General features: G+C 36.5%; 1 protein-coding gene across 1 annotated transcript in view; it reads right to left on the minus strand.

The window, feature by feature from the left end:
- RTEL1 (regulator of telomere elongation helicase 1) overlaps positions 1–13,687 on the minus strand; it is a 53,465-nt gene that overhangs the window by 35,011 nt on the left and 4,767 nt on the right. The window contains exons 6-15 of the mRNA XM_013953211.2: positions 13,430–13,505; positions 12,646–12,730; positions 11,455–11,520; positions 9,532–9,685; positions 9,164–9,202; positions 8,400–8,478; positions 7,369–7,466; positions 5,996–6,051; positions 2,506–2,580; positions 884–965 (exon numbers count right to left, since the gene is read on the minus strand). Of these exons, the coding sequence (XP_013808665.2) occupies positions 884–965; positions 2,506–2,580; positions 5,996–6,051; positions 7,369–7,466; positions 8,400–8,478; positions 9,164–9,202; positions 9,532–9,685; positions 11,455–11,520; positions 12,646–12,730; positions 13,430–13,505 (810 nt within the window). The remainder of the gene's footprint in view (positions 1–883; positions 966–2,505; positions 2,581–5,995; positions 6,052–7,368; positions 7,467–8,399; positions 8,479–9,163; positions 9,203–9,531; positions 9,686–11,454; positions 11,521–12,645; positions 12,731–13,429; positions 13,506–13,687) is intronic.

The raw sequence follows: 13,687 nt of genomic DNA on the forward strand, positions 1-13,687 counted from the left end.
AGAACATTTCATGAACTTCAACCTCCTCCTAAAGGAAGGTTTTCCATTCTTGGGCTGGTCTGAAGATTTTCTTTATACCAATACAAGCAAATATTCCATAACAGAGATGATTTCCTTTCGCTGGTAGAATAGTACAAGAAGAATTTCAACAGCGTGCATAGCTGCCCTGGCACAAGAATGCTTTATACTGAGATTGCTTATGTCACCTCCCACTCAGAAGTAACAATACAAGTGAAAAGCATCTCCTGTACTCTGAATTATGTCCATAGCAGGGCTGTACTTAGAAAAGGACCACCCTGAAACAATCCTTGAGCTCTTGAAACTTAGTATTAAAGCTTCAAAGCCTTAAAAACCTGCTCCGTGCCAGAGGAAGATGGCTCCAGGGAAATGCTAACACCCTTAAGTCTCTTCATCTTATAGAAGATGATCAAAATATCCGCACACTCAAATAACCCACTAATTCTCTGCTAAACTGAATGGGGTAAAATCCTTCCCAATTCCACATCTAGTGACTGTTTTAACTTGGAGTACTTCTACAAAGCACGCTAACCAGGCACTTAGACTTTCAGCTCTATGAGGAACACCAGCTGACATTGTTATGCCATCAGGGTTAAAAAGGAGGGCATTTTCTGTGTACAAGCAAATCTAGTGCGTGCCCTTACTGAGTTATTCTGTCCAGCCCTTCCATTCCTCAGAGAGCCTCAAAGTCCTGCAACAGCATTGCATAATTTGCCAGAGGATTCCTTGTTCAAAAACGCGAGATAATGAAGATTAAAATATCTTCAATTGTTTTCTTTTATTTAAATCAAAAAAAAAAAAAAAACAACAGCTGAATGTTTCCAATTCAGCTTTTACATGAGTCTGCCCCAGCCTACTCTTGTACCTTGTTTTTTTGCAGCTGATGAATTCCAGAGATCCGTCCTTTGTTTCTTCTTCTGATTACCATTATCCAGATGAATGTGTACCTGAAGGAAAAACATATCAACACTTCCAGAGACTGCTGCAGAAATGAACTTGCACTTCATCTCTCAATAAGGCTTGTTCATGGCATGGGTAGTTATGGTAATTAATGTCACTTTTATAGTGCTAGTAAGGCTGTATTATTTCCTATCTCTCTTTCCTAACTTGTTTCCAATCACTCACGACATATCTAGCAAGGATCAGAGAAGCATATCATCATTTAACCAGCCACTGGCATCAGTTTGAGAGCAGCATTTCATGGGCTGCCCTGAGCAAAGACAAAGAACAGAATTATTTGGGCATTGTCCAGCAGAATAAAACATTCAGACTAGAACATTATTGCGTTAGAAAGATCAGCTGCATCTGGCAACAAAATTGGTCTCATTTATTAAAGTCAATATATGGAAGAATTTAATTACACAGAAAAAATATTTTATTACAAATATTTTAAAAAGTAATGAAAAAGGCCATAAAAATCCTCATGCTATTGAAAGATTTAAAAACTACAGGGTAACCTTAAAACAGCAGCTAAGAATTAGAGAGACACTCACAGAATAAGATATTGTACACGGAACATAAATGCATGAAGGAAAATTCAGAAAAAAATACTTATACAAAAAGTAGGAATGTTGCAGTCCGAGTTCTATTTTTCTGTTAAATACAAGAAGATGGTTTTACAACTGAAAAGACAGCAGGCTTATTAGACTAGAATTCCTTCTTTTAAATTTGCTAGAGTAATACATCTCATTTTTTATGCATCCCTAGTATTTTGGCAGACAGCACTGATGGGATAGCATCTTCGGTTTTCCTTACTAAGGCAACAGGAAGAAGTCTTGATACAGCTAAAGAAAGGAGATTTAAGCAATACAGGAAAATGCTCATACAGTACACAGTTATTCTGCCAAGTTTCAACATTAAAGTTTATCTATACAACATAGTAGAAATCTGGTTCACCTAAAAGCTGCCTTTTATCTAAAAAAAGGTCTGCTCCCAAAATTCATTATAGCATCACAGTCATCAGTCCCAAACTTTGTCTGAATAAATTGTATGGTGCTCGGGATTTTTTAGGATGGGTATATCATGCTTGGTTGCCAATAGGTTAAAATAAAGTAATTCTTCAAGCTCTCTGATGATATTTATTCAGAGAGAAAGAAGACAAAATTTTGCTCAAGCCTTATGAAGAACCCCTTCACAAAAGATACTGTAAAACTTGAGCCAGCCAAGAGACTAGTTTATTGAAAGAACACATATAGTTCTTGCATAGCATATAGTATCAAAGTTTTCAATAACTTGCACCTGCTGCACTTTCCTTAGTTCATTTTAAATAAGGAGTTTATTTAAAAGTTACTATATAGATTCCCTTTTTCCTTGGAACCTAGTTTTACCACAGTTCTTTTGGCTTTTTCTGGAAGAACTTACATATCCTCCTTCTAATCAAAACCATAATTTGCTATGTTATCCACAGTCTTCTGACTCTTGAATACTCTAAGCACAGACATGAAATGCCACTTAAGAAAACTACAGAACACATACAGCATCCCATACCTTATAGTATTTGGATATGGACCGGGCTGGCCTGAAACCTGTCATGCCTTCTGGAGGATCGATGTTGAATACTGTCTGGTAAATGGATGAAAACAAAGAGAAAGATTAACAAGCGTTTTGAGCAAAATCTCTAACACACCTTTGCACTAAGAAGTACCTACAGAAAAATTATTGTTGCGATAACCTTAAATATATCTTCTTGCTCCTTTGTTATTTAATAAAAGCAAAAAACTGAATAAACACATCTTTACAGGCAACTCCTGTTAGCCGCTTGGCTTCCTCATTGAGCCAAACAATGCAGGCCACTATTTAAATACAAAAATTTTTCTTTTTCATAATTGTGTATTAAACTTTGTGCACTTTAGTTACAGCACCCAGTGCATACAAAAGAGCAATAAAATGACTGGCTAGACTTCTGTGTAAGCACACATTCAAACCACACAGACGACAGTATTATTATACAAACCATACATGGCTTCTGGCTATTGATGACGGAGTCACAACTGCTTCTTTTAAAAGAACCATTTGAATTCCCTGATTTTGTTTAAAATCTCAGCCATGATACTCTACACTAGTAATACTCTGCTTGGATAAAAATGAAGCTGTAACTGCATATAGTTGTCCATATATTAAATGAAAAGCCTCTATCAACTCTTGTATAGACTTACGTTTCTTCCTCTTTCCTGTATGTGATGTCTTATGACTAAGGGTGATACTCGTTTAAACATATGGCACTGCAGTGCAATTTCAGTGAAAACAGCTGTGGTTCTCAAATATTTATAACTTACGTTAATTTTTCTAAACAAAATTCCTTCAGACATTTAAAAGGAATTATCCAAGCTCAAAAAAATATCAGCTAATTACAAAAAGAAAGATGTTCTGCACTAGTCAGAAAAAAACCAGAAATACAATTCCTGGAAAGATTAACTTATGAAAAATAGCCAAAAAACAGAGTGTACAAAAAAGATTTTAGTAAGTGTTCTTCTAAAGTAAAAAAAGGAATTTAAAAAAAATGATCATTAATAAGAACAAGCTTATGATAAATTAGCTCTTGAAGACAAAGCTCTGTAACAAGAAAGCACCATGTTTTATCAAGCAAGACACTGACCATGACCACGTCCTACTAAAAAAAATGCCTTGGGATAATGAATTATCATATGGACGATTTGCTGTCCATGTACACATTTGCAGCAGCAGCAGATGAGATCTTAGCTTTCAGTGAAAGATAGCTCAAGCTAAGTCAAATCATCTTTCAGGTGTCATAGGCTAAAAGACCACACATGGACAGTTATCTTCAGTGATGCAGTACCCCGCAGTCTGTGTTCTCCAGGGCCTGGGATCCTGATACCAGGGTTCTATTTCTGAATCTCCTCATCTATCAGCTTTGAAAGCCCAGACAAATAAAGTTCACTGTACCTCACCTTCCCCACAAAGGAATAGTGGCATTCACCTTCCACTACAAATAAATTTGATACCAGTGTACACAAATTGCTGCTAGTGCACCAGAACATGCATCTAGGTTTTGTTAAATTTCTATAAAAATAGAATACCGTGTATGTCACTGGGAATACATTTTATTGTCACAAACATCTATGCATTTGATGAGTTCAGTATTGCAAACCTACCAGGACCAACCAAGTTCTGATTCACTAATTTCAGACTGTCAAGTTCTAAAAAGTAAAAAATTTGGACTGAAGAAATCTAGGTATAACCACATAACCAAAAGAGCAGAATACACAGGAAAGTAGAAGGAACTCTTACCAGCTTCTAGAAGTAGGGTAAAGCGTAGTGCCAAGAATTTGCACAGAGACATTTCAGATGACATACAACAAATCTGATCAACCCAAATCACAAGGGTTGTGGTGAACTCAACAAGAAATGCAATGGCTTCTACTTCACAGGCTCTTTTGTGCTAAATTTTTGGAGAGAAAGTTCCTAAACTCACTGAGACAAGATCCATTGTTGCAAAGAAGCCACTGGATCTGTAGGCTGACATAGCATTGAACTCGACAGGGCTGACCACGTATTCATGACATATTCCCAGTTAAACAGGATTCCAAGACCCAAAACATTTGGCTTGAGCTGAGCCAGAACACAGAGGCATTTGCTGCTCCCTATGGTTCAACTAACAGGGATTACTTAAGATAGCAATGGCTTGGGGAAGATGAGTGTTCAAAATATAGCTAGATATCTTGTCTTTATCAGGTAAGAGGCAAACTTTCAATGCACTTGTATAGACTTTACTCGCCTCTTGCCTGTGTTTACATTAGTTCATCAACATTTTTGGCACTTTTATGCTTCCTGTAAGTATAGATTACATTTCTAAGCAGCATGTTTTCCAGGGAAAAGATTTATGAGGTCAATGGTTTCTGAAAAACACGCGTTAGCTAACCCATTATGCAGGCTAGCAGTGAGTAGAATGAACCAGAGAACGACAAAAAAGAGAATGCTACCAACCATAACAGTCTTCAACTCCATGGGATTTCACGCATCAGTAGCTGAGTTGTAATTTTCAATGTAAGAAATTTATTAGACCAAGACAGAAAAGCAACGAGCAACATGCATTAAGACGTCACCATTATTGTCACCTACCTATTAAAGACACACAAAGAGAGATCTTTCTGATCCAAAAGAAACCCAAGCGTCTGGGAAACAAAGTTCTTATTGCACTGTCAGGAAAGGTTTGGTTCAACCTGATCCCCAGTGACTCAGGCAGAGAGGATGCTCTGAAATCACCAACTTCTGGGAATATAGTGAACTTAATCCCACATGTAAGCAGATTTTCCAATATGTAACATTATAGCTAAGATGCTATTTTGTCTGAACATCATTACCCAATTTTTGAGCATCACCCAAGAACATTTGGTGAAATTCAGAGGGGAGCTAGAAATTGAACTTTGGGCCACTGGCCCATTGTACTTTCTCAGTTTACTGGGTCCAGGTTTTTCAGACTCACTGTTTTGTAACTGCACAACAGGGAAAAGACTGACAGCACCATACAGATACCCACATACTTTGAGTGTTACATTCAGCTCCTGCAGCACTAAAGGGGTTTTTAATTTTACAGATCACTTAAGTTAATAAGTAAATGAAAAAATACAGTTAAAATTATTTTGTTTTGATTTTTTCCTAAGCCTGTCTTGCTCTTTCATGAGAAGGTCTCACATCCCCAAACACTGCTGGCTTGAATGTGCACAGTTCAATAACCCAGCTCCACCTGGTGGAGGTTAAAACCAGCCAAATTTAAATTTAGCATCTCCAAAAAAGGGAAAACAATCAAAACTATCAAAGAATAACCTGGGTAAAAATCAAAGTAGACCATCCCATTAGCAGCAGCTTTCTCCTCAACAACCTCTGGACTTCCATCCATACTCAAATGTTAAGTATATGTAAATCAAGAATACAACGGATCCCTCCAATGTCTTTCCATGTTTTTTAAACCAACTTTTCAATCTTTTAGATGTATGTAGAAGCAGCATTAATTATTTACCTGGATAATATCTGAAAGCTTATGCAATCCAGATGTATTGATAAATATCCCAGTACCTACAGAGAAGAATGGACGATTATTTTTTACATACACAAATGCATATGCGCATGTCTATATATCCACATCTTATCTAACCAGAACAACACCCTGCAAATACAATGGCTTGAAAATATCACCTGAAACAGATAAAAGATTCCAAGTTTTTCATTATTATTCAAAATTCAATGAGAAATGTAAAAGTAACATGCCAAAATTAAGTTTCCCATCAGTGATGCACTGATAAGCTGTGATCTGAGCCAGTTACAAAAAATTCTTGAAGCTCCTCTAAATTAGAAATCTGAAAGGAGATAGTTAAGACAAAAATAAGCATGTTTAAACTGTTCAGTCACTTTTGCAAAAGCTCACACAGCAACTAATAATGGTCTCAAGAAAAAGAATAGGAAGCTGACCACCACCTGTTATGCAAACAGACACAAAACTTACTTGTGCTACAGCTATAAATAGCCCCTTTGCAATCATCCCAGCACCTCTAGTATGCCGATAACAGCAACTAGAGAGGAGCAGTTAAAAGAACACATGAAATATGCTGATGATGAGAACACGACCATGGAAATGGTAAACTGATACATCTGTTAAGCCAGAGTGCTAATACTCTAAGAGAAAAAACATGCTAGGTAAAAAAGGATGAATAGACATGCTCACAAAAGACACATTCGCACAACTGAGAGTCTATGGTCTAGTCTCCACAGAGTGGGCTTGTCCTCTTTAATGCTTTACTGGAGAGCCTGCTAGTGAGAATTGGCTAAATTATATTCTCAGCACATATAAAAGCTTGAGTCTTTTCTTTGCAGAAGGGCAAGTTAAAGAACAAGTTCCAGATAGACATTAGAACAGAAGCTTGTTAATTGAAGGAAAGAGAAAGGCGTTATCTGATTCCCAGCATTCCTGTTTTATAACTCCATGGCCATGGAAGAGCTTGAGACACAGAAAGAGCTATCAGCCAAATGCTGACAAGCTCCACCCACACAATCTTGCTGGTTTTGAAAAAGAACAGCTTTATTTGCAAAACTTCCACGTGCATACATGCATGTACATGATCAGGTTTGACACAAAGCAATACTTAAAAATAGTTCTGTTACATGAATGGCCATAAAACATATTTCTCAACAGAGGCACTGGGACCTCCCAGCAAGTTTTAATAAAAAGACACAGGTCTCTAGGAACAGATTTTAAGATTTTAAAACTTCTAACATTTAAATCCAAATGAAGATCCCTTTCTCCTTCTCTCCCCAAAACATGCAAGCTCCCAATTGTTGACATTAGAGGGAAAGGAGCTGCAATGGCTGACTGAAACAACTCAAGTTCACACTTACGGCCTGAAAGAAACTGTAAAATCTGCTCAAGTGACTCCAGAAGGGAGGATTTGGTCTGGAATGTTATTTGGGCCTCTGCAAACAGATCAAAGATGTAGCTGCAATTTACAAAGAAAAAACACAAATGGGTAAACCCTGTAAATACTCACATGCACACCATTACTATTATTCTTTTGTAACAACAATTACACTTCCTAGTAGCAAAACATGTTCTTGTCTTCATGAGGAAGAAGAATACACAGGAATATAAATAAGTATTTGGTTATAAAGATAGCAGACAATATTGACATGACTGAAAGCACACTGACCACATCTTTTGCAAACACTTTCCATGATTTCCCTACAACACACAATACATATTAATTTAGAAACTGATTTACAAATAATTTCCATGATTTCTTTACAATGTACAATATGCATTAGTTTAGAAACAGACTTACAAAGCTCTAAGGTATCTCAAACCAAATCACAGCAGCACTAGTACCTCTGTTTGAATCACATCAAAATTAGATAGCAGCAAAGTGAGGAGCTACTTCTAGTTCAGGATACCGGATAGGCACACACTTGGCATAGACAGTTTCCACTCTTTAAAATTCTGGTTTTAAAGGGGCTGTGGTCTTCAGCTTCTAACACAGTGACATGGTACCATGAGTAAACAGTGAAACTGCAAAGCTGATTCTCGATTACTACAGAATAATACTATATTTGAAGCATCATACTACTAAACTAAGTGAGGAAACACTTCTGATGGAACTCCCATCTGAAGTAATGTTTGCTACAGAAAGGTCATTTAGGTAAACCCAAAAGCTTGAATAAACACTTTTCCCAGAAGCTAGAATAGTACTACCAAACCTAACAGCTGCTGATAGACCCTTTAAACACTTGTTATTTGTCCCATTGCAGGTTTGCTATGTAAATACGCAAAACTACTTTCATTATCAAGAAACTCACACTAGAGCTAGTTGCACAGGGTCCAGAGTTTGTTTTTCTTTTAACATGCAAACATCTTAACAAGAAGAGAATACATTTACCTTCCCTCTTTGGTGACTCCACTGTCATTCAGTGGCAGTTCCACGGCATCAATAGCATTTTCTAGCTGAAGAAGAATTTCTTTAAGGAAACCAAGAGGAAAAAAAGTTAGGGCTCACAGAAATTCACTTCTGGGACTCACCTGAATCACTTTTTTACAAATGCACTTTATTACAAAGGCTGTGACCAAAAATAGGAACCTATTGTTTTCTTGATCCTGGAAACAAACCAAAATGAATGAAAACAATTTTCTAGATATCACCTCTAAATATCTGTATTAAACTTTAGGAACTTCTATCATCTCAATTCTTAGTTGAAGCTTGCAGTGCTTCTATGAAATACCATAGATAAATGTTAAACTCCTTTCTCTCTACAGATGGAGAAAGTTGTTCTTGGAAATGCTTTGTAAACATGAAACATCAAGTCCTCAATATGAACTTCATGTAGCATCAAGTTCTTACAGCAGAATGATGGTACTAATATATCGCCAGCACACTGGTAAGATTAGAAAACAAGGGGAAACTTCTGGCAAAGAAAAAGATGCATTCACCTGTCAACTGTCTCACCTTTTGGGGAAAAAACCCTCTATAGCTAAACATTTCATAAATTCTTCTGAAAAAAGGAGGCAGCTTGAACTTCCATGCGTTTCTCCATTATGTGCAGATGTCAAAGGAAAGGCTACATGAACTTGGTTTATAATCATTGTCCAAATCACCTTTTGAAATTCTATCAACAATTTTGTTGAACACAAACAAAAAATACTTACTCTTTATCTTTGCTATATCTTCAAGATCCATGTTCAGCCCTGTTGAAGAAAGGAATGATTTCAAAGAGGATGTTTCATCTGTTTCATTCTCTAGTTTCTTTATGCTTTTCCAGAAATTATAGCTATGAAGGCTGCATCTGCATACATGGGGAAAGACATCTGTATTCCACTCACTGCTCTCTTTTATGACCCCTAACGTCATGTTGGTTTGACCATATCTTGTCATACTTGTCTGACAGTATTACTAAATAACAATAATTTATCTACTAACCAGAATCAATTTTCCTGGGAAACTAAGTTATTCTCCTATCTTTGATAATGACACCCTATAATCCCAGTGAAACAGTGGTTTATGGCTATTAACACACCTGAATTGGCCATCTCCATATTGAATTCAGCATTTATTTCATTCTGTTGAACTATTTTGGCTTGTTCTTCCAGTACTACATTTATAGCATCCATTGCCGAAGCCAAATCATATGGTGTCAAGTCAAAAGATGACGACTCCTCACACAACTTCTCCTAGAATATCAAGGAATGGAAGTATTATGCAGACTGTACAGTATGCTGTTTGGTCAGGCAGCTTCACAATCAGACTTGACTTCCTATCTGATCTCCAGCTCAGGCCAGAGAACTTTTTCAAAACACCTGAAGACCATGACTGTTACTGGGCATCTCTCTTTTTCCAAAATGTAGCACAGACATTAGGCAAATACTTTTACCTTTTCTACATGATCAGCAATTCTACCATTTCCATCCAGTAGTAAGTCAGTATCATTAAGACCCCTTTTGTTTTTAATAGACCTCCGTGTTCTTAATGTTGCTACTCAAAATTTTCTTGACATCCTCGTTTCTCTTACGCACTTACCAAGTAGTTTGCCGCCTGGTGACAAACTACGTAGCAAATATTAATTACAGAACCATTTTGTCCTTCAAAAGGGCTATCCCTAGCCCCTCTCACACTTAGGAAATACTGATATTCCTATATTAGCTCATATGAAGACATGGTCCTTGCCCCTCGTGATCTCACATTCAAAGACTGGGACAAAGAATAAAAGTGGGGAAAAGAAGGAAAAAAGCCGCAAATACATATTATCCATATGCAAAATTTGGGACGACATATATATGAGAACAAATATTATTATAGGGAAGGAAAGAAATATATTAACTTCCTTAAAAAAAAAAAAAAGTAGTGACGTAATGGTCTGAACAGTTTGACAAAACTCTGTGACCTTGAAAACTGTCAGTTTGCTTTGTCATAAATTTGTTATTCATGAAAAAAATTGAGGAATAGAGAGAAATAGTAAGGGCTCAACTACACAAAAAATTGACTGCAATGGCTGTTAAGAAATAAGTTAAAGAAAAAATTATGTTGAATTCATTTCATGTGTCAATATTCTATTCAGGACAAAGTCAATTTTATTTCAGAGTAATTAATAAGTTGGAAAAGGGACATTCACATGGGAGAACTACTGCAAAATGAGTAGTTGTGGAATAGCAACTCTGATTAATTTCCACATTCAGGCAACAATTAATATTTTTAAAATGCTACAAAGGGAAAAAAAAAACAACCTATCACATATTTTCCACTCATTTTTCAACAGAAAAGGTTGTTTTGCATCCACATACTGGATGCAATTCTGCAACTACCTCCAATCAAAAACAGCACACCCTCCAGTGGCCTTTTTACTGATAAACAACGATACAAAAACATGCAATCAGAAAACAAACTTCACAGCTGCTTAGCAGAAATCCCATTGGGAGGTTGTTCATTTGGTAGAATAAAGGGAACATATTTCAAAGGTTCCTTCACATTTCATTATCTAAGCAAAGAACTGCAGTTTTGAGCCAGCTAAGAGGAAGGTCTCTTGATGCAGTATGTTATTTTTGTCCTGATGAGAAAAGACTTGGAAATATGACAAGAAGGCACATTTGCCACCTAGTGCACCTGAACAGCTGATGTGGTTGAGCTTCAAAAGAGGGTCTTGTCACATTTTCTTACACCCTGGAAGAGAACTCTAAAGAAAGAAAACCAGCACCCTCATAAACTTGGAGAGCCACCCTTTAGGAAACTAACACCTTGCAGAAAATCATAGTAGTGTCAAAGGACTGTTATTTAAACTTACAAAGCTTTAACTGTCATGGAAACTAGAAACTCTGATGATAACTAATATCAACAACTGAAATAGCTGAGTACAGCTTTTACAGACTATTTATAATAGGACACTGGTCTGTTTTTCCCTTTGGATGAAGTCTGAAAAATTGCAACAGACCAGGAACAAGTAACTTACCACATTGTGAGCTTCATCAAGTATTACCACAGTCCCCTTCAGGTCCAAATTGTGTGCTCTCCGGCTCTGAAGATGAAAGAGAGAAGGAGTGTAAAGGGCATAAAGGTCAAAGAGAAAAGGAGATTTGATTGACTGAGAAACTGACTCATTAGAAAGATTTGGATTTTGATATGTTTTGGATATAATTTTCCTGGGAAACAACAAACAATTGCTGTGGCTATCTAAAATGTAAATCACAAAACTGTTTTCTCTGGAAATGAAAGCGATGAAACGCATCACATAAAAGTTTCCAGAGTTTACAACTGAAATGGTAATAAAGAAGAAAACATTTGTACCATATTAGGATGCACAAGTTTATCAGAATTAAACTTCAGTCTTTACTTTTGCCAATAGGGATTTGGGTGAGAAGGAGACTTTTTTGGCCTTTTTTTTTTTTTAATATAAATTCATCTTTGCAAGAAGAGGATGTTCTGACAACGCCCCAGACAGTACTCTATCATTTCACTTCACTATGCTTCCTTGCTTAAGGTAGTCAGAGAATTTTTTTTTAATTTTTTAAATGTTTGCTACAACAACAAAACACAACGGGCTGTCATCTAGCTTCTACTGTGATTCATTAGTTATTCTGATTTGTATGAAGATGTCAGCAGATTTGTTTCCTCAGAGATTTCAAAGGTTTCACTTTCTATTCATGAAATATGGACAATTTACTAAAGCAGCTTTTACAAAGCCAGCAACTATCCCCAAGAGGGACATTCAATTTCTACCAACCAGATTTCCTTATTCTAGAGGCCAGGTGACTTCTAGTGGCTGCAGAAACAAAAATGTTTCAGAATGTGTGCAAAAGCACTGTACAGTATGTGACTGAAGACTTACATTCAGAAGGTGAATATAACCGAACAAGAAGGGTGTCATATTCTGCAAAGCTAATTCTGTAACATTGCAAGAGCTCAGTTTCAAACAAACAAGAAAAACAAGCAGAAAACATTTAACTGTGGGAAAGAAGAACTTTACAGGGAAAAATACAAAAGGGACTATGGTTCTGAGTTTGAACTGGATTTTTATTAGTTTTGAAGTATATCACACAATGCATTTGTTTGCTATGCATCATTTCTTTAGAGTTTATCCACTAGAAGCCAATACAAGATCAACAGAAGAACAATTGCACTTAAAAATACAGATATATATTACCTTTGAGTCCAGTAAATAGTTGTAAGGCATAAAAATAATATCTGCTTGCTGCTTCAGGCTCCGAGAGAGATAATAAGGACAAGCTCTGTTAAAAAAAAAAAAAAAAAGTAACACAAACTATAAAGTAATAATTGCAAAAATATTAAAGTATACTCTACATACATGTGTTATATTCCAGACTCTCAAGAATTTCTAATCAACTGCTTAATGAGTTGAAACTGGCACATTAGATTTTAGGGCAGATGGTTAGCTCTATTCATATGGGCCTAGTTCAGCAACACTAATAAAAAGAAGTGTCAAAAATGCCAAGCTGTGCAGCTCAAAAACAAACAGTGAAAGGGAGAAAGAGTGACATTCATTAGTGCATTATCTTTTCTCCCCTTCAGGCTAGAAGTGAATGCTGGACTAGACTATTAAATCTCCACAAGTCAGTCATCTTGTCCTCTTAGATCTGAAACAAAGCTGCAATACTATTTGCCATATCAAATGATATTGGCAGCCTCTACTCAAGAGAGAATCAGGTGAGCCTCATTCTGATCCGATTCAGTCTTTACACAAGTAAGGCTTGAAATACTGTAGTTTTCATCATGTAGTAGTGTAACAGAAATTAAAGCCTTAGTGCACATAAAAATTTGTTGAAAGCTGCCTCTGTGCAACGTATTTTGCCACTCCACTTTGCTCTCGTCATTGCTCCACTACTTTTGTGCGTGTCAAGTTCATACCAAGATATTAATAAAATAGTTTTCACAAAAGAGGAGGAGGAAGGTCAGAGAGGAACATTTACCTGTGCTTGTTCCCATTTTTAACCAAGTCTTCAATATCCATGATGGAGTCAACCAGTTCTTTCTCTGTACTCTTCTCTGTGAAAAATGTTACAACATTACAACAACGCGGTTAAGTAAAGGTATCATACAAAGATACTGTAATCCTTTCTAGGTGAGCCATCTTTATTTCTTCTACCTGCAAGGTTACCCTGTACATCCACAAAGCACCTTGTATCCCTAACAATTCAGAATCTTCTCATCATTCCGAGCCTTATTTT

This window comes from Apteryx mantelli, chromosome 18 (assembly GCF_036417845.1).
Source record: "Apteryx mantelli isolate bAptMan1 chromosome 18, bAptMan1.hap1, whole genome shotgun sequence".
Lineage (NCBI taxonomy): Eukaryota > Metazoa > Chordata > Aves > Apterygiformes > Apterygidae > Apteryx > Apteryx mantelli.